Source organism: Mangifera indica, chromosome 7 (assembly GCF_011075055.1).
Source record: "Mangifera indica cultivar Alphonso chromosome 7, CATAS_Mindica_2.1, whole genome shotgun sequence".
NCBI lineage: Eukaryota > Viridiplantae > Streptophyta > Magnoliopsida > Sapindales > Anacardiaceae > Mangifera > Mangifera indica.
The window spans coordinates 4,815,611-4,838,296 of NC_058143.1; the positions used below are offsets into that span (position 1 = coordinate 4,815,611).

General features: G+C 32.3%; 1 protein-coding gene and 1 long non-coding RNA gene across 2 annotated transcripts; one reads left to right on the top strand and one right to left on the bottom strand.

Annotated features, from left to right (window-relative positions):
- Window positions 1-15,611: 15,611 nt before the first annotated feature.
- LOC123221832 lies at window positions 15,612-16,094 on the bottom strand. The gene is made up of 2 exons (XR_006503297.1): window positions 15,972-16,094; window positions 15,612-15,809 (listed from the first exon to the last, which is right to left on the bottom strand). It is a non-coding gene; the product is annotated as an uncharacterized LOC123221832 (long non-coding RNA).
- A 1,160-nt stretch (window positions 16,095-17,254) lies between these two features.
- Window positions 17,255-17,842, top strand: LOC123221390 (norbelladine synthase-like). Its single transcript, XM_044644245.1, has 2 exons — window positions 17,255-17,438; window positions 17,529-17,842. The coding sequence occupies exons 1-2, from the start codon at window positions 17,255-17,257 to the stop codon at window positions 17,840-17,842; spliced, it is 498 nt and encodes a 165-aa protein (XP_044500180.1).
- Window positions 17,843-22,686: the final 4,844 nt, after the last annotated feature.

Consider the following 22,686-nt stretch of genomic DNA (forward strand, 5'->3'; position numbering starts at 1 on the left):
GGTGGTTACTTCGTAACATGGGCAGTCATGTGGTTGACCAAGTCTTTACTGTTTTATTGTCAATTATATAATAGCCCACTTTCCCTTGTTTATGTGAACAAACTGTAGAACATGGGTCCTTGATTTTTGTTTATTTGTTATTAGTTGTTGATGCACGTTTGTTAGTTGCTTAAAATTCTCATTTTCGCTTTCGTATTAGATGGCTATTTAAGGCCCTATTATGATGAATAAAGATAGATTAGTTTTAGTAAACTCTGTTATTTATTGGAGAGATTCTAATTAGTTCCCTCAAGATTTTGGTGAGATTCTAAAATCCTGAGAGTTAATTTTTTTTAAAAAGTGTCATCATACGTACTAGTTAAATTTGTTTCCCTCATTTTAATAAATGTCTGAAAATTACAAACTGAACTGCCTGTTAGACTTAACATATATATATATACCTATAATTATGATTTTGTAAGGATTTAAAAGAGAAGTGGGAGATGCTTCGTGAGATTTGGATGGAAATGATGGGCAATGCAGCAAAAAAATGCAAAGGGAAGGAGCATGGCCAACAGCTTAGAAATGGGGGAGAGTTGCTCACTCATGTATGGCTTCTCATGGCACATTTTGGATTAACCGACCACTTTCAGATATCAGACCAACATTATTATGCAAATGTGATTGCAAAGTAGGTTAAGAGAGAGAAAGTCTGCCATGGTATTTAATTAATTATTTTCACTTCACTCTGTTTTATAATAATTATTACTGGATCCTGTGTGTATGTGTGGACTTTAATTAAGCTTTCAAATAAACCAACTGTATGTTTATTTATTTCAAATAATCATAAATAGATTATATTTACTTATACTACAATCACAAGCTAAATCAAATATGCACTTATTAATTAACATAGAACCAATTATTTTTATAATGATAATTCATAATTATTATCCAATATTATCAAGCTATGTCAAACAGTATATCTGTTTAGTTTACCTTATTTAATCCAGATTATTGGATTATGACATATTTAGGATAGTTTATATGAATAATCTAATTACAGATTATAATTTAATGTATTAATTAGCTATTGATATTATTTATCAAATAGTCATAGCTGAATTATTATTATTCAAAATTTAATAATCATAAATTGTATCATGCATTATCAAATAATTAATTATTTTTATAATTATAAGCTATAATCATAATTAACTATAATCTATCAATATAATTTAATATTCATAAGTTGTGTTAAAACGCTGAATAATCTAATTAATTAATCACTTGCCCATATAAGGTTAGAACCGCATCTGAGTAAAGTCTCTCAACAAACATGTCCTAACTGAAGTATTATCTGGCCATAGAAAAGAAAAATAGAATTTCCAACAAATAAATTAAAGAATAAATAACAAAGCAAAAGTTATATTCTTTAATTTTCATCCAAGAAAAAGTATTCCATGCTGCATTTTCTGTGCAACAGAAAAACATAGCCTTGTGACGGAAGATGAAAAAAGAAGCAAGAAACAAGAGTATTACACCTCGCTTTCTCATCATGGGCAATACAGCAAAGGAAGAGCAGAAACACCTAAAATAATACGTCTCTCTTTCCTTTTTTTAAACAAATATTTCAATCCATGTATGCTAGATTATCTTATAATCAATTATGTTTATAATCATAATTCATAATCATAATACAGCAATCTTACGCTATGTTAAACAAGTGTGTCTGTTTAGCAAAGCTTTTTGAATCCAAATTATTGGATTATGATATGTTTAAGATAAGTTATTTGAATAATGTAATTGTTGATTATAATCACATTTTTAGATGATTTAAGTCATAATCCAAACCATAAAACTATGTGTGTCCAAGGGTACCTAGATACTCAGACGATATATTTTATAATTAAATAATTTTAAATTAAAGATAATGTAATACTCAATTATATAATTATAAATCATCTATATATTTAATTAGATACTCAAAATTAATCACATATAGTATTGCTCTAATTCAAAAGCTAATAGGATAAACTTGTTCTTTTTTTTTTTTAATTATTAGATTTAATGAACTTTCTACATATCAAATCCAAAAGCTAAATTATTAGGTATACAGAACATTTTAAGACATATAATTAGTCTAACCATGTAAATGGTTTTCCTCTTTAGTTTTTTTTTTTTTTTTTTGTTAATTCTATCTTATTTTGTTAAACAAATAAACTCTTTGAGACATAATGATTAGACCTACAGTTACTATTATCAAGTAACTAAAAACAAACGGTAAATTGGGTTCAATTTCAAGGCTATAGAGTATATTCTAAACTAAACAATAATATAATGCATTACCTTATAATTTCCTAGAAAGATGAAGAGAAATGTAATTGGCTGAGAATCTCCTTAACCTTATCTTTAACTTACCTTATCCTTTAACTTCCAAAAACAATATATTTTAGTTATAAATAAAAAAAGGAAGATGCCTCATCTTCACATCTTCACTAGCAGGCTGCAGGGCCTCTTCTTTTTCTATCTTTAATTTCTCCAGCAGGCTATCGCACCTCCTCTTCTTTTGTCATCAATTTTTTGGTGCTATTGGCTCCATTTCTTTTGTTTTTCCGCCGCAACTACACCTCATCCTGCCTCTTTTTTTGACTTTGAGGTGCCATTGGTTTAGATAATAACTCTTTGACATTTCTTTTGCCTCCAAGCTCAATACTTTCGTTTGTAACAGAGCTAAACACGACTTCTACTTCTGGTTGCATTGTCCCAAGTATGCATGAGCCGATCCCGAACTTTATAGCCATCGAGTGAGTCAATCATGAGTAGCCATTTTGTTAGGTTCATTGATCTCGAGTTGAAGTTCAAGATCGCCTTATGTAAAACGAGTCAAAATTGAGCCAAACCATGTTCAAACTTGGTTTGGCTTGAATCCAACCCTAGTTCCTTGGGTATAACTTGCAACATAAGGGTTATAAATGCCTTAGTAAATCTAGTAAAGTTTTCCTTTTAGCATCTGTTAAATCTAATTTTACTAATTTGATTTTTGTAGTCTCAACATCAAAACCTTCTTTTTCCATTTTGAATTTTTTCTCGACTTCTGGTTCCAATAGTCCTAAAAACAATGCTGATTTTCTAGTTTTTACAAACTTCATTACTACAAGTTCTCATGGTGCACATGACACCAATACATACAACTCTCATTCCTTGCACTCTTTGGATCAAGCCTGTCTTTTTGACTTATCACCTACAGATCACAACACCACATTAACTAACCTTGTTCCCCTGAATATCTATAGCTCTCTATACCTAAATATCTTGTCACCTCATTTTTAGATCACCAATCTGCACACACAAATTCATCCTTCCCACAGACAATACCATCCTTAAGCACTCATAATGTAGATCATCTACGAGTTGCACTTCTTGGGAGTCCAAAATTAATAGCTATTGCTTCTAAAAATATTTCTATTCATACTATGTTAACAAGAGCCAAGAGAGGTCATCTTCCAACTCCTAGAACGTTTTCTTTCTTGTCTGAATTTGTGCCTAAGGAACTTGGGTTAATCCATGAAGCACTCAATCATCCTAGTTGGTTTAGAGCCACAGAGGTAAAATATGAAGCCTTAGTTAAAAACTAGACATGGAAGTTAGCTCCACCTACTGTTACTCAACACTTAGTAAGTCACAAGTAGGTTTACAAAACAAAGTTAAATGTTGATGGGTATATGCAAAAACTAAAGGCTAGATTGATGGCTAAGGAGTTCGAACAAAATGTTGGTGTTGACTATATTGATACCTTCAATCTTATGGTCAAGGCAGTAACTATTAGGGTGATTCTTACACTAGCACTGACCTACGGTTGGGTTGTTCATCAAATCAACATCAATAATGTCTTACTCAATGGGGATTTGCAAGAGGAAATATATATGAGTTAGCCTCAAGGGTTTGTTGTTAGTTCTAGACCACATTATGTGTGTAAACTAAAGAAAGCTCTGTATGGTCTAAAATAGGCCCCTAGAGTTTGGTATGATAAGTTGAAATACTCTAATTGACAGGGGGTTTGTTAACACTGTCTCTGATTCTAGCCTCTTTGTTTTAGGAATCCAACAAATAATAACGTTTGTTTTTATTTATGTAGATGATATTCTATTAACAAGGTTTGATAGTGCTTACATTAAATCTTTAATGTTATATCCTGATAACCAATTCTCTTCAAAAGATCTAGGAGAAGTGAATTTCTTTCTAGGCATTGAAGCCCACAAAAGTGAGAATGGGTCGCATTTATGTCAAGCCAAATATGTTGCAGAGTTACTGGTTAAGACACAAATGGTAGATGCAAAGGCTTGTAAAACTCCCATGGCTGCTAGTGTAGGGCAGTTGGCATCAAATGTTGTATTTCCTAGCAAAGATTGATGTCCACTTTGTTAGGGACCAAGTAGTATCCAAAAGTCTGAAGGTATAGTATGTTCCAACTCAACATCAAATTGCTGACATTCTCACTAAGTCTTTGTCTGTTGCAAGGTTTTAGGAGTTGAGGGATAAACTGAATGTTTTGAGCTGGCTGAGTTCTCCTCAAACTGGGTCAGGTGGCTCTACTGATCAACTATTGAATTCAGAAGAATTAACAGAAGTTGAAAAATCAGCAGCATAGACCTCATAGACAATGATGTGCCATATAGCTGATAAGGAATAGTCAGATGTAATATTGAGGAATTATTGCTTCAAGGGAGGATAGACTAATTGCTAGTTTTCATTATATCAGTCTCACGTTAATTGGTCTTTTTGGTTGGTCAGGCTATTCTATATGTGATATTGAGTACAGTTTATTTTAGGGAGGAGTTCAATTCAGTCTTTATTGATGATGCGATGGAGTATTATCTCAGGGAGGTGCTCTTGATTATTTTTGGTCTGGTAGAGGTCAGTCATTCTTGATGGTGAGATAGAGTGTTATCTTAAAGAGGAGTTCATGATTTTTTTTAATGATTTGATAAAGTGTTAGGATCCCAAGTACAAGGTATGGGACTTGGATCCCACATTTGAAAGTATGGACAACTAGTGTAGGGTTTATATGGCCTTGGGCTCTCCCATCTCAATAGCTAGCTTTTGAGGTATGGTTCTCCTAGGGTTCGTATCATTTGGTATCAGAGCCACCACCATATCTCCCAGTTGTAATTATGCGGCGCAGATGGTGACGTCAACATTGCAGTGTTCACCCGGAGCTAGCAGGGAGCTAGCACACAGCCAGCTCGCGTAGACGTCAGGGCTGCAGAGCGTGGTGGTATGTTAGGATCCCAAGTGTAAGGTATGAGACTTGGATCCTACATTGGAAAGTATGGACAACTAGTATGGGGTTTATATAGCCTTGGGCTCTCCCATTTCAATAGCTAGCTTTTGAGGTGTGGTTCTCCTAGGATTCGTATCATAAAGTTTCATCACAAGGAGGAGTTCTTGATTTTTTGGTTTGATGGTTTCCATCTCAAATAGGAATACCAGATGTATTCTGTTCTACTTCTGTGTCAGATGTATTCTGCTCTTCTTCTATTACTCTTCTGTTTTTTCTTTATGAGCAGAAGATTTGCACTGTTATTCCTGACTTGGTAATCAAACTGCCTTTGTGAACAGTACTAGTTATAGACCAAAGAAGAATTATAGAGGGATGAACTTGTTACAGCTTTTTTGGGCTGCTGTATTTTTTCATTTGTGCAATGTATTGGTGTTGTTTTGATTGGGAGCAAGCCACACACTCTATAAATAGAGTATTAGGCTTGAGGATGCTAAAAAGGATGTGGAACGCGCACTGTTTCACTTTTGTGGATATTTTCTATTTGCCTTAGGCTTCGTTTGATATTGGAAGGCTGGATGCCAACGCTTCAGTTTCTCTGTGCTTCTGGAACTGAAGCAGTAGAATGCATAAGTTGTAACTGAAGATCAGACAGTAGTTAATCAGTGAGTTAGAGATCGATGATGGTAGTTGAGTTTGGTAATTATCTTAGCTGGCAATTGATTTATTTGTTAATTTTTTTTTGTATAAATCGACTTGTAATTCCTAATTCTTGAATATAAGATCTGTGCTATTTTTCGTATAATCTTGGCTCCTTTTCTCTTGATATTGTTGGAATAAAGTAATGAAATATGGGTTGATGAAGAGAATTCAGAATAAAGATAGTATCACAGAAATTTTATCATATAATTTGTAGGCAAGGAAAATGAACTAAGAACAAGATACTAAACAAAATGTGGCTTCAATTCACCATACAATCTATCAACAAGACACACATATATATAGGTAAACAAATGAGAAAAAAATGCCACATTATGACTTAGTGGTTGTTAACTACACCCACTAATAACATCCACTAACAACACCCATTAACAACACTATTAAATTAAATATTAAAATAAATTCAATCCACTAACTACATCTATTAAGCTAAAGACTAGGATAAAATTAATCTACTAACAATACCCATTGGACTAAATATTAGGACACATTTAACTAACCCAAGCCACAAATAAAAAATTAACTTTGCATCAATTTTTAACATCCTCCTTTGATGCAAAGTCAGCAACTCCAAGTGATGATCGAAACTTGACAAATTTGGAGTAACCAAGTCCCTTAGTAAAGCCATCAGCCACTTGATCATTTGTTGAGCAGTACTTCATCACAATCAACCCTTCTGCCACGACATCTCGAATAAAATGATGACGAAGCTCGATGTGCTTTGTTCTTCCGTGAAACACTGGGTTCTTAGTTATTGAGATTGTTGTTTTGTTATCACAAAAAATCTCTGTAGCATTTGCTTGAGCTTGGTGTAAATCTTCCATAATCCTCCGCATCCAAATTGCTTGACAAGCAGCTAAGGTTGCAGCAATATACTTAGCTTCTGAAGATGATAATGTTATGCTTGTTTGCTTCTTTGACCTCCATGACACAGCTCCTGAGCCAAAATTGAAAATAAAGCCATTTGTACTCTTTCTATCATCTACAAAACCTGCCCAATCACTGTCAGTGAAACCAGATAGTTTAAAGTTAGGAACTGGTTTGTACCAAATTCCAAAATTGCTTGTAGCTCGAATATAGCGAAGAATTTGCTTTGCTACCCCAAGGTGATGTAAGGAGGAATTATGCATAAACCTTAAGACTAAACTGACTGGGAACATGATATCTGGACGGGTATGAGTTAAATACATCAACCCTCCAACCAAACTTCTGAAATACTTCTCATTAGCCCTTGAGGTTCCATCATCCATTGTTAACTTCTCATTTGTGTTCATGGGAGTAAAGAACATCTTACAATTCTGTATGTTAAACTTCTTTAACAAATCTAAAGCATATTTTTCTTGTGAAACAAAAATACAATAATCAGTTTGGCAAATTTGCAACCCAAGAAAATAATGCAATAACCCCAAGTCTGACATTTCAAATTCATTAGTCATGCTCTTCTTGAATTCCTTAATAAGAATTTCAGAAGAACTAGAGTAAATAATGTCATCCACATAAACACAAACAATGAGAATATCATCTCCTCTTCCCTTTACATATAAAGTGGGTTCGTTGCTACTACGATAAAAACCATTGTCATTCAAATAAGAATCAAGTCTACCATACCATGCTCATGGTGCTTGCTTGAGTCCATAAAGGGCCTTCTTGAGCTTGTACACTTTATCTTCTTTTCCTTCAACAAAAAAAACCTTGTGGCTGCTCAACATAAATATTTTCAGCCAAGTAACCATTCAAAAAAGCATATTTCACATCAAATTGGAATACACTCCACTTCATATGAGCTGCCAATGCTAATATCAATCTTACAGTCTCAAATCTAGCAACAGGAGAGAAGGTTTCAAAGAAATCTTTACCATACTTTTGCACATATCCTTTAGCCACCACCCTTGCCTTATATTTTTGCACACTTCCATCTGCATGATACTTCACTTTGTAGATCCATTTCACACCAATTGCTTCTTTTCCCTTTGGCATATCAACTAGTTCCCAAGTGTTATTTTTTTCAATAGAAGTCATTTCCTCCTTCATAGCTATCTCCCAATCATCTTTTCCACATGCTTCTTCAAAACTCATGGGTGCTGTCACTAAAAGAGCAAATGTATTAGAGTCATAAACATTTTCCCAAGGTTTTACCTTTCTTGGAAGAACTCCAGACATGCTTCTAGTAGTCATTCTTGATGATTGGGGAGTTAGAGAAGCTTGCGATAACAACCTTGGAGAATTAGATGTAAGAGAATCTTCTTGTGTCACTTCATTCTCATTGTCTTGTAACCCTTTTGACTCATTTTCTTCGTATGAAAGATGCTGGATTTTTTCTGCATTCCACTCCCAAAAACTATTCTCATCAAAAATAACATCTCTTCGAATGATTAGTTTTTTAGTAATAGGATTATACAACCTATATCCTTTTGTCTCATCACTATACCCAACAAAAATGCACTTTTCACTCTTCTTATCCATCTTCGTTCGATCATTAGTAGCTAGCATGGCATAAGCAATACACCCAAAAATCTTCAAAGCACTTACATTGGGTTTGCGGTTTCACCACGCTTCATAAGGAGTTGTATTACGCACTACTTTTGTTGGTGAGATATTGAGAAGATAAACTGATGTAGCAATTGCTTCAGCCCAAAAATCATTTGAAAGCTTTTTCTCACTCAACATACTCTTTGCCATCTCCACTACCGTTCGATTCTTCCTTTCAGCAACTCCATTTTGCTCTGGTGTTCTTCTCACAGTTAGCTGCCTCTTGATCCCATTTTGCTTACAGAATAATGTAAACTCATCAAATAAAAATTCTCCTCCCCTATCGGTTCGAAGAATTTTTAATTGATGACCAGATTCTTTTTCTACGAAGGCTTTAAATTCTTGAAACTTCACCAACGCTTCTGATTTTTGAACAAGAAAAAACACCCAACTCATCCGAGTAAAATCATCAGTAAATAACAAAAAATATCTACTCTTGTTCAAGGATGGGGTGTTCATTGGCCCATAAATATCTGTATGCACCAACTCTAAAGGTTCTTTCGCTCTCCATGCTTTCCCAATCGGAAATGATTATCTATGTTGTTTTCCATAAATACAACCTTCACAAACTTCATCAGTAAAAGAAATAGAAGGCAAACTATGAACCATATTTTTCTGACTCAATAGCTTCAACCCATTAAAATGCAAATGCCCATATCTCAAATGCCACAACCATGAGTCATTTTTAATACTAGCAACAAGTGCGCAATCATCCAAACATGAAATTTCAAGAGGGAACATTTTATTTTCAGCCATAGGAATTTTAACAAAAGAAGCATCAGATTTTTCGCTCTTGATTTCACATACACCATTGTGAAACAAAATTGAATATCCTTTCTGAACCAACTGCCCCACACTAAGTAAATTATGTGCCAAGCTAGGAATGTAATAAACATCATGAATCAACCTTTCGATACCTGACTTGGTTTTCACCGTTACTGTTCCTTTGCCTTCAATTTGCACTTGCTTGTCATTTTCGAGGCGAACTTGCAACTTCACCGATTCATCAATATTTTGAAAAAGGCTTTTAATTCCTGTCATGTGGTTACTACATCCACTATCTAGAAACCAAAGATCACAGTTAATCTCCTTTGGATTCATACAAGTCAAAAACAGGTTACCTTCATCTTCTTTTTCTTCAACAAAATTTGCTTGTTGTTTTGTCTTTCTCCAACAGTTTGCCTCTATGTACCCCATCTTCTTGCAAAAATAGCACTACTTACCCTTATAACTTGGCCTCTGATTACCTTTGTCACCATTTTCAGTTTCTTGGCGACTGAAATATGATCTTCCTCGACCTCTACCATTACCTCGATAGCCATCTCTACCTTTTGCTTTGTCTCTGCCAGCAAAATTAGTATCATTGTATTTTTTATCCTTGCCAGAAATCTCTATCTTCGTCTGAAAGGCTTGCTCCATGCTCTTCTCTTCACACCTGTTCAACCTCTCTTCATGTATTAAGAGTGAACCTATCAGCTCATTAAGAGAATAAGTAGACAGATTTTTTGACTCCTCAATAGTAGCAACAACATGATTAAATTTAGAAGGTAAACTTCTTCAGACTTTTTCTACTATTGTTTGATCTTTAATTTGTTCTCCATAAGTTTTCATTTGATTCACAATGACAGAAACTCTACCAATATAATCTTGAACCGACTCATTACCTTTCATACATAGATTCTCAAATTCTCTACGAAGAGTTTGGAGTTTCACAACTGTTACCTTATTATCTCCATGAAATTCTTTATACAGAATGGTCCAAGCTTCATTTGCTTTTGTCGCATTAGCAATACGAGGGAAAATTGAGTTTATCACTGCTTGTTGCAATATAAGCAATGCCTTCGCATTCTTCTTCCGTCATTCTCTCATCTCTACCTCTCTTTCAGGTATACCAGATTCTGTATCCTCATTTTCTACAAGATCCCACAACTCTTGGGCAATGAAAAATGTCTTCATCTTTATGCTCCAAAAAGCATAATTTTCTCCATTGAAGATGGGCACCAATGTTTGAGAAACATTCAGAGTATTCACACCGTTAGACATGATGAATACAAAGCTCTTTACTTGCTTCAGCTATAATCTTGATCACACAATACGCCCACTCTAATCGGAATCTGGCTCTGATACCACAATTGTTGGAATAAAGTAATGAAATATGGGTTGATGAAGAGAATTCAGAATAAAGATAGTATCACAGAAATTTTATCATATAATTTGTAGGCAAGGAAAATGAACTAAGAACAAGATACTAAACAAAATGTGGCTTCAATTCACCATACAATCTATCAACAAGACACACATATATATAGGTAAACAAATGAGAAAAAAATGCCATATGACTTAGTGGTTGTTAACTACACCCACTAATAACACCCACTAACAACACCCACTAACAACACTATTAAATTAAATATTAAAATAAATTCAATCCACTAACTACACCTATTAAGCTAAAGACTAGGATAAAATTAATCTACTAACAATACCCATTAGACTAAATATTAGGACACATTTAACTAACCCAAGCCACAAATAAAAAATTAACTTTGCATCAATTTTTAACAGATATGTGATTTTGTGTTGCAGCTAGTAGTTTTCTTTCAAAGGGCAGGGTCTTACAATCCCAACACAAAAGTTACAACAATAAAATTTGAAACCTAGAAATTTCACAAAAGGAAACTTGACGTTCTGTTCCAGTATCATCACCCATACCATACTTAACTCTATTTCCTACATGAATTTGCAATCTAAAACACCAGCAACTTCAATCATGTCTGTCGGGCGGAGCTAGTAAGGGAGTCGCCTTAGGTACTGGAATTTCCCTCGGACTTTGACGACGTCCTTCTGTACTCTCACGGACTAAACTTTCTGTTATTCACAGTTCAAATAAAATATTAATTCTTACCAAACAATATCTAGAGTTGTCAAAAATAAATATGATTTTTTCAAGATTCCCACCTTGGATAGCTGAGAACTTGGAAATCCTCGCTTCTGTAACCGCAGGCCATGAACTCATTGATACAACTATACAGGCAATAAGCAAAGCACAGGCACCAACATCAATCTTGTAACTCTTTGGCATTCTGTGTTACCTAAAACCAAAACTATTTACTTCTTCCTCAAAATGCACATTCCAATTCTCAACCATCAAACAATTACTTGTTCAACCAAGTGGGAACTTGCCAACCATTTTGATTGATTAATGCTTGAGAATATGGTATATTGATTATATGACATATTTATAGCAAATTTTAAATGTTTAGATGTTAATTTCCATGGAAAAAAGTTTTTTCTATGCGTTTAATTTTGGCAAATGACTTTGAAAGTGTTTTTTTCTATGCGTTTAATTTTGGCAAATGACTTTGAAAGTGTTGTGGGGTGCAATGACTTTGAAAATTTGATTTCCAATTTCCAACTTTAAATTAAAATATTTTTTACAAATCAACTAAAATACCGTGTTTTAGATAACTTTTTTTCACTGTGATGACTTACTAATTGAAATAATATCTTTTATGAATCAATTTTCTCCTCAATTACTTAGAAGAAATAAAGGAAATATTGGTGTTAACATAAGACTCTAAGGTTACAACTAAAAATTATCAAGTCTGTGGGGGCTTGAGCCCCACTCAACCCTACTTGGCTTAGGCTATGCTAGAGCTCAGGAAATTACCTTATTGGAGTTGGAACCATTGGGTATCCTATTATCAATTCGGGTTTCTTTCTAAATCCATAAATATTGGGTAGACTTTTTTTAAAATTTTGAGGGAATCAATAGGTTTTTGGTTTGATTCAAATTTGATTCTCTAAGAAATTGAAATTGACACGAATTATTGGGTACCTGACCCAACTTCATTTTATTTTTTAAATTCTAACTAAACAAAATGATGTTGTTGTGTGAATCACAAACAACATTGTTTGATGCTATGCCACCATTTTATCAGCTGTTATTTGATTATTCCTTCCCCAAAATTTTATACTTGTCTCAATAGTTTTTTGCCCTATTTTCAAAATTTGGCATACATACGATTTGATTATTCCTCCCGAATTCCTCAAATCTCCATCGATTCTTCTTCAATTCTTCATCAGAGGTACACTTATTGCCTTCTTACCAGCTATTCATTTGGGTATTGTCAAATTTTAGAGTTTGCTTCAATCAATTCTTAATCAATGAACCGTCTTATGGAATATTTTTCTTCTATTTGAGTTGTCCAACGTTTTTATTAGTTTTACCCTTTTATTTTCTTAATTGACTGTTAGAATATAAACTGTGGAAAGCAACACAATGAAAAACATTAAGTTTTATGAATCCTAGAGAGTCTGTAATATACCAACTCGTGGCAGGAACTATATTTACAAAAGTATATTTGATTCAGTGTTCTACATATTCTTTATGAAAAATTCCCGTATTTGTATCAACTCATAATACAGATATCTTAATACTACGAAGAGACCACAGTACAAATCATCAATATGATCAAAGTACCGGATAATTTAGGGCTGAAGTCCGTAATGACAATCAATAAAATTGGTGGAGGTAAACGCTAAGAAAAAAATAAACATAAGAAAATTCTATGAGAAGGCACAATAGGGTAGAGAGCCATTCTCTCTTTGCATATTATTCGCGCTATTGATCATAAAAACTTCATGGTATATGAATTCCTCGATGTTTACATGCATTAATCCCTTGGAAAATATAATAAATTTTATTAGTTCTTAAAAATGAATTTTATTTCCCTTCATATATAAAAACTCTTTAATGATCAGTTTTTAATTTCCCTCTAAAAAGTATGTGAAAATGGCCCTTTTATTACAAATTTTTAAATACCATGTAGAAGGCTTTGTTTTTTAGTTTAATTTATTCTGAAGTGTTTATGCTTTGAATAATCCAAATTTTATGTTTTACCTTTATGTTTTATGCCATGATGTGAATTTGACAATTGAATTTTCTTATTTATGGATTTAATTTGTAAGTTAAAACAAAATATAACATTAATTATTATGTCAAGTTGACATATAAGTGAGCTTACCCTTTTTGTCAGAATTTAAATCAGGATCTTCATTAAAGAAAGCAAAAATCTTTATCAATTATGATTAGTCCATTTTTTTTTCAATTAGATAAATTAATAATAACAACTTTGGATATTTTAAATTATTATCCTACTGTACATTAACATTGACATCTACGTCTTTGGGGCTCGTTTTAGCCCCTTAAAAAGTAACTCTACCTGCATATGATTGGATTAAGTTGTTGCACAAGTTTTATCAAGTGTATGACTAGACTCATGCTTCCTCTATATGAATTTCAAAATGGGTAGGACTGGTATTTTCCTTTCGATACTTGTGCAATTAAAATTATGACATAGAAATCAATAATTAGATAAATAAACAAGTGAAATCCTAAGATTTAGATAGATGGTTACGTTTTGTATTAGTAAACCTTCTATTATGATATTTTTATTTATTGTATAATTTCTCTTGTTAAAATTATTAACCATAGACATATTTTTAATTTCCAAATTAAGTAGGAAATTAAAACTGAAACTCATTTCATTATTTTTAAATCAATAAAACTATATATGTATACCTTTTTTAGTATATAAATGAATATATATTTGTTATATGTCCTTAAGTGATTGAGTAATTTCATATTAAAAATAAAATAACATTTAATCATATGAAAACACATCATATGTGTATTTATTTATATATTCAAAAGTGAATATGGATAATACTGTTTATTCTAAAATATTGAAGGGATGGATTCATTCTTCATTCTTAAAAAAATAAGGGTTTTGAGACCCTTCTTCTTCGATAATCCTCATCCAAATCAGATCTCTTACCGTATTGATTTTTTGATGGAGTTATTACGATTCAAAGGCTAGGAATAGTTGTAAAAGATAAATTCCGGCTATCATGGTAAGAATCTCGTATAAAAACTTCTGTAATTATTTCTTACCTTTCAATAAGAAGGATGGAGGCATATTCAGTTGATTTTGGGTGTTCAACATAATTTATCGGTAAAGCACAATCTAGTCATCGTCTACGTCTGGGTAATTTCCAGATAATTGAAGTCAACTTTCAAACAAATTTGATAGAGAATGCTTAAAGTATATTCCTAAAAATAAAATTAGGTTAGCCGTCTCTTTGAAACTAAGGAAAATATAAACTAGCTAACAAGAGTATATAAATATAAAAGAGAAATTTCTTACACTCGTTAAGGCCACTAATAGAGGAGAAGGGATAATAATGATCTATGCACTTGAGCGTGCTATGACAATGCTTGCTAAAATGGTATTTGTTGGGGAGCAAACATTGTTTGAGTAAGAAGTTATTGTTGCAAATTAATTTGACATATTTGAATTTTAGGATTACTCTTACAACGAATATATAGACTTTCATTCAAAATCTAAACTATTTACGTCTCACTACATATATCGGTGAGGAGAATTGACTTTCACACAAAAGAATCCTATATATTTTTTACCATTAATTAAGAGTCGGTAAGGAGACGGAGGAATTGGTGGAGAAATGTTTTCTTGAATATGGTATTAATGATGTGGCGATTTATATGATAGATTAATTAATCAAAATAATTTAATTATGAACAGTAAGTTTTTTCACATGGGATGTTTTATTTATATTTTGAATTTGATTGTAAAGGATGGGCTAGATAGCTAAATACGAAATTCAGTCAATTATGTGACGAGTTTCATGTGCTAGCAAACTAAATCATCTATCTGGGCACAAATCCAAGTAGCACATAGATAAATTCAAATTAAGATTATGAAGAATATAACACTAATTTGCTGACCACACAAGTACCAAAGTCGTCCAATCTAGAGTGTTAAATATTTTCTTATTCATTAATATTTTAATACTATTTACGAAGATATGTCCTAATTTTGATTTCCGATGTCATAATATAGAGAAATTTTTATTCATAACCGATTTTTTAATAGCCATATTATTTTGAATATGCATTAGATTTAATGGAAGATTGTCTTGTAACTAAATTAAAAATAAACCATAGACTCCAGTGTAATCAAAGAATTTATAAATAAAAGATGAAAAAGATTATTTGATAAAATCAAGAGCCCGAATTTAAAACAAAATTTAATATTTTAGAAATTCATCACAAATGGAGTTGCCACTCTCGAATACATACATATATACGTTCTTCGTAGCTGATTGATGGTGTAACGCTAGTGAACTATATGATCTGGGTGCGATTTGCTTGGATCGACTTAGGATTTGAGCCCCCTAATATGCCCATAGCCATTAACTCCGACACTTTTCTCTTCTGCGCAAAAATCAGAACAATTACTAATATTGATACAAGCAAATTACCCAAGAAGATGGAGACAAAAAGATGGACTCAACCTTCGTATAAATCCATTGTTTTTAATTCAATATCCTAATGTATGAATTTGAAGAGAAATATATAGATAGAAGATGGACTCACTGGTTTTTGCTGCATCTACGAGAGGAAGAATCATTGAAGAGCAGAGAAAAATTAAAAGCAAGGTCACCAGAAAGTACACAAATGAGAACTTGCTGGCCATTTTAATTAATTAGCTAGAGAATATGGTACATTGATATATGGGTCGTATGGACAAATTTATAGCAAATTTGGAACGTTAAGATGTCAATTTTCGTGGGGAAAGATTTTTTCCATGCATGTAATTTACGCAAATGACTTTGAAAATGTTGTGGGGATGTGGAGTGCCCAACAAAATGTATTAATTAAACCTCCAAGAAAATTTAAAAGAATTTTGCCTAAGTTAAACGCATCTTTTGAGTCCAAAATAGTCTTAATGTGCAGGTAGAGAGGCATGAGAAAAAAGAGGTAGAAAAAAGGGAAATGGATCACTAAAATATCATTCTTTTGCATAATACATTACTATAATTGTGGACAAAAGTATTCCGATTATTGTGTTATATTATGTCAAAAATCTTGTCTCTCAATTATTTTTCTTCTTTTTTACCATACACCATACTTGATATATTCAAGTCTCTTCAAACTACTAATATAACTTATTTTATACAAAACTCAAAATTGTGTGTATCAATTGATGACAAGGAATTGCTTTAACAGTGTCCAAGAGTATAAACATCTTTCAATTTTAATATTGTAATCTAATAATTTAATTTTATATTTTTCTTATTTATTACAAAAGTAAATTCGATAGACTTCTAAATTGTTATTTTTTTTAAAATTGTTTCAGAATCTTTTCCTTTACTTCCATGTTCTTGTCTACCGCTTTTTGCTTGAAGTAAATCACAGGAACTTTTTTTTTTAATTATTTTGTCAGATTATTAATAATTTTATGACCATTGGCCGGCCATTTCACTTGATATGCCGGCTCATGCCCTGCTCTGAAGAAAAAGTCTTTGATGAGGCAAGTGTTTTATCCTTAAAACAAACAGAAAGTCATGCCCTGCTCTGAAGAAAACTTTTTGCTACTTCGTAGCTCTATCTTTTTAATTGATAATAATTTATTATGATTGTTTATAAACGGCGTTCGCTCTTTGCCACTTAGGTCTTTTAATCGACTTCTTCCAATAAAACATTATAAATACATACTACCTTTCTATTTGATATTAGTTGTAATGATTGTTTATAAACGACGCTGGCTCTTTCCCATTTAGATCGGTTGACTATTTCTTCAATTAAGACATTATAAATACAAACACTTCCACAACAAACGACCACATCCGAAAACCAAATTCATAACATCCATCAAAATGCACGGCCTTGTTGCAGCAAATACAGTGGTGGCAGCAACGGCTTGTTCGGTGTGGGATATCTACGGCTCCCTTCAGGTCCTCACAATTATTAACACATATCTGCCAAATGTTCTTGGAACGGTAAAAGTCCTTGAAGGTGATGGACATGTTGGAACACTTCTAAACGTTACATTTCCACCTGGTAATTAGTAAATTATTTATCTAATGAATAATTAATTTCAGCTACTGAAGATATATTTATTTAAATATCTGTATATGGTTATTGTTTCAGGAACCCCTGGAGTTGGTTATATGAAAGAAAAGATCACAAAAGTTGATAACGAAAAGCGTGTGAAGGAAACAGAAACCATTGAAGGAGGATTTTTAGCATCGGGGTTCAAGCGTTATATAACTCAATACAAAGTTATCGAGAAAAATTATACATCTAGTATAATAAGATCAACAATAAAGTATGAGATTGATGATAAGTTAGCAAATCTTACTTCTCTAGTCAACACCAATCTGGTAGAAATACTTGCAGAAACCGTTGGAAAATACCTGACCGAGATTGCACCTTCTCCTTCTCCTTCTCCATTTCCTTACTAGAATCTTCAAAGGGACTTTGTTGTGATATCGATTGATATTAAATAAAATTAATATTTTTACGCTTTGGCTTTTATATTGTATTCAACAAATCTATTTTTTAAGTTTTACATAATTAATTAGTTTACAACTTTGATTTTATGAATTTACCAACTTAATTTACACTGATATATTTATATTGTAATAAAAACTCATATTCCAAGTTATGAGTGTGAACCCTGGTTTTCCCTTACTCAGTTACTGTCTCCATTTGAGCATGTGTATTCGATTGAATAACCTATATCAAAATATTCATCTGATTTTCAAAATATTTTTTGCAAGTTAATTCCACCATGAATATTTGAAAATAATAAAAGAGATATTGATGAAAATTATTTACTACTAAGGCAGGCAGCAAGTATTTATATGAGAGTTTATTTTGAAAAATATTGTGCACATGTAATTCTTTTTTCCAAGGTATAAGAGTAGGAAAGAGCTGAAGAGTGTTTTACTTGGTTACGGCCAAGATTTGATTGGTTGAATAATTTATCCCAAATTACTTGATTGTAAGAATTTTGTTTGTTGTATAACTTCTTTTAATAACTTCTTTTATAATAACTTATTTTATAATCTATAATATGAAAGATGTATGGTAAATCAATTCGAAAAATGATTATACAACAAGCTGCTTAGTTATGAAATAATATGTTTTAATAAAGGATTCTCAAAGCAAGAATTTGTTGCTTTTACAATTCAGAAATTGCTTTGGAAATGGTTAATTATAAAAACACATTAAGGCTTACCTATATTCTAATTTCTTATAAACAATTTATTAATTTAATGAATATAATATAATAAAACTTTAAAAAAAAAAAACTAAAAGAAGTTTGGAACTACATAGCAACGTGTTTGAATTCATCAACCACTGGTGGTGGCCGGCTGCTGTCCCAAAGGCGCTTTTAGTAACACTACCTATTCCATTGGGTAAAAAGCTGCAATAATTCGTTGCCGGACAATACAGTTTAACCTAATAACATAACCATATATTTTCGATTCGGCAATGTCATGTCTATAATTAACATTTTATTCTTTTATATGCAAAAAGACCATATGAAAAAGTGATCATAAAAGGGATATTAATTAAAATAAGCACAATTTTTTTTGCTTAAACTTTTTTAGGCATACTTACAGTGATTTTACTTTTTTAAGTAAATTTAATTTTGTTTCTAATAATACCCTCTCGGCTAATTACATCAGAATATTTTTTTTTGATAATCTATGAGCACTCCATGTTTGTTAAGTTATGATTCAAATATTCAAAAACTTATTTGAAATGATCAATTTTTGTTTTAATTAAGATAATAACGAAAAGATTAACATAAATGTAAGAAAGGTGCGTATGGGTGTGTGAGAGTGCACACAGATGCGCATGGGTGCGTAAGGGTGTGTAGGGTGTGTACAGGGTGCATATTGGTGTGTAGGGTGCGTATCAATGCATAAGGGTGTGTAGGGTGCATATGGACACTTATGAATGCGAAAGAGTGTGCATGGATGCATATGGGTGCATAAAGGTGTGTATGGGTGCGTATAGATGCGAAAAGTTGTGTATGAATGCGTATAGATGCGTAAGGATACGTGCGGATGCACGAGGATACCGCACCGCATGCACTTGTTATATATATATATAATTTTATATAATATATAAATATTAAAAAAAGCAAACAGAGGTGAGCACGCATCTCGCACGTCTCGCACCCAATATATATGTATATATATATATATATATATATATATATTATATTTTTAAAATATTATATATTATATTTTTTAAATATAAATTGCTAAAATCAATTTTCTTTATATAAATTGTAGTCATGCAATTGTACAATGACAAGTGTTTTCATAATAAGAGTAGTTAGCTTACAATTTTCCTCAACTCGCGCACCCTATACACCTTTTTTGCATTCTACACACTCTTTACTCACCCTAGACACCCTTTACGTACTTTACGCACCTTACGCAACACCTATTCGCACTTACCATTCTCCTTGTTTATACTCATCTTTTGGTTTCTATCTATATTTAAACAAAAATTTATCAATTTTCAAATATGTTTTGAATATTTGAAACATGACTTACTGAATCTTCAAATCGAAACTTATCAAATCTTCGAAAAAATTACATTAAATTCAACATAATTAGCCAAGAATGACGTAATTAGCCGAGAATGACGTAATTAGCCGAGAGGGTATTCTTGAAATTAAAATTAAAGTTGTTTATAAAAATAAAATCATTGTATGTTTGCCTAAAATGGTTTAGGTGGGAAAATTATTACTGATTTTAATTAATATCCATTTTATGAACACACAACATTGTTATAAAAGGCTACAATATTTGTGTTCACAGTTGTTCATGGTTTGTCAAGAATATCTTAATCAACCAATATTACCAATTTGTGATTTTCTTTGGATACTTCTGTATAAATATAATAAATAAATTAAAAAGTAAATAGTTAGTCATAATTTTGGTAATTTCCTTTAGGATCAATTTCTTAAACAACTTCGTATTTTTAAGAATCAAACCAAGAAGCAACCCCTCCCTAATTGTATTAATATCTTTGAAAATTATCTTGCACCTTACCACTCTCCTTCAATTCACTTCTTTCCTTTCTTTTTCCCTTTTTTATCCGGGAAAATCTCATTTGTCTGAACTTGACCACCCATTGGGGCAGATGTCTTCTTTTCACACACCTAAATTTAATTTCACATTCAAATATTTGAATCACATTATCCAGAGGTAAATCTGACTCTTGCAAAGACTATTTTTCAAGTATCAGGGAAATTGTGAAAATTCTTAGTTAAACCTCATTGATTTTAGGCCAAAAGACTTGTTCCCACCCAAGGCTTGGTATAAACCCAATTCCTACTCGTTATCTTTCGAAAACCCAAAAACCCACCATTCTGTTAAAATTCTCTATCAAAGTTAAGGATAAAACTATCATTTAAAAAACATATAAAGAAATTAAAATTTTATCTCATTTTGCCTCCTTAATTTAAAAAACTAACAATTTCTCCCTACCTAAAGTTTTGAAAACTCACCTTTCCCCCCTAGGGTTTATATTTTCCTTTTTTTTTCTCTAATGCCCTTTTTGACTAACAGTCAGAGTTCTTTCTCTGTCTCCATAACCGACCTTCTTCCTTCGATGCTTCGTTCACTCCCAAAGACACACAACGACGGAATCGGTCTTGGTCTTAGCCTTCTTCTTCTTCTTTGTTCTTCATCCAGTGATTTTTAGATGAAGAACGAAGAAGAGGAAGGTGAAGAGTTCTCCTCGATTTTAAGATGAAGAACAAAGAACAAAGGTGAAGACTTTCGATTTTCAGACTAAGAACATAGAAGGAGAAGAAGGTTGATTACGCCATCAGGTGTCATCACCGAGCATGATTTTGCCACCATGTGTCATCAAGAGTGGTGCTACAGAAAGAACTCATCATCCATAGCAAATAAAGAATGCCAACTGTCGGCCAAAAGAGTACCAGAGAAAAAGGAAGAAGAATATAGACCCTAGGGGGTCAAAGGTGAGTTTTCAAACCTTTGGACATGGGGAAATTATTAGTTTTTTAAACTAATGGGGGAATGAGATAAAATTTTGATTTCTTTATATATTTTTTAAATGACAATTTTTACCCTTAATCCTAACAGAGAATTTTAACAGAATGATGAATATTTGGGTTTTTAAAAATTAGCGAGTAAAAGTTTGAGTTTTGACCAAACCTTGGGTGGGAATAAGTATTTTGGCCTTGATTTTATCATCTATGTTTTTTGAATTATTTGTAAATTTATAAGTTTGTACTAATTTTAATATAGTTGGAAAATTATTTACCACATTTCTTTTAAGTATTATTGACCAGTGATTGCTTCTTTGTCCACGGAGTACTGATAATGAGTAAATACGAAGATATGTTACCAATATTAAGTTAACAATAATTTCCAAATTATAGGGGTTCTATTAAAATTACGTTAAAGATTAGGTCAGGTCAACAAAATTAATCCTAATTTTTTTCTAACCGAAGTTATTGGTTGTTTGGGAGCAAAATATTATTTTTACTTTGATTTAAAAAATAATATCTAATCTTATTAAAAAAATTGTTACGTCCTACTTAAAATTGGTTAGATAACATTAATCAAAATTACTGTGACCGTGGTTTAATTTAATGGTAAATTTTCCAAAATAGAATAAAGTATTTTGGCTTCTTGATAACAAAACTATTTTTCGGAAGAACTTGATGGGTACATCTAATAAATGTTTCAACTATTATTTGACCAAAATCTTTTTACCCAAATCATTCTTGTAAAATTGCAGACTAACTTTACCATGTCAGCCAAATTGACTTCTTATAACCTAACCTAACATCAGAGATTTTTTCGCATTTTCTAAGCTTATTTTACTCAACAAATCAAGGGTGCTAATACAACCATTCATTAACATGGCTCAGAAAATCCAGCTAAATGCGACATATTACAACATGCAAATTTACATGGGCAACCCAGACTTAAAATCATATACCAAAGGAAGTGATTGCTGCATAACCATATCCAAAATGAGTATCGGCTCAAGGAGAAAGGAGCTGCCAATGTGTGGAAGAATAAGTGTCAGTTGTAGGTTGTGGAATTAGAGCATCGGTCAGCTACTTGTGTCAGCCATGTGGACAGTGTCGGGCGGCTTAAGCAGCTACCAGTTCATTTTCCGGGGTGTTTTTCAGTATAAATCAGATCGTAACTTTTGATTTGGAGTAAGGGAAAAACAGGAAGAAAGTTCTTATCTTTCTCAAAATCTAACACAATGCTTCTATTGACAGAATTCTACT

Excerpts from the sequence above, each read along its gene's own strand:
- LOC123221390 (XM_044644245.1), top strand. The coding sequence starts at position 17,255 with ATGCACGGCCTTGTTGCAGCAAATACAGTGGTGGCAGCAACGGCTTGT. Across the intron at positions 17,439-17,528 it reads AAACGTTACATTTCCACCTG|GAACCCCTGGAGTTGGTTAT; the intron begins GTAATTAGTAAA and ends TTATTGTTTCAG.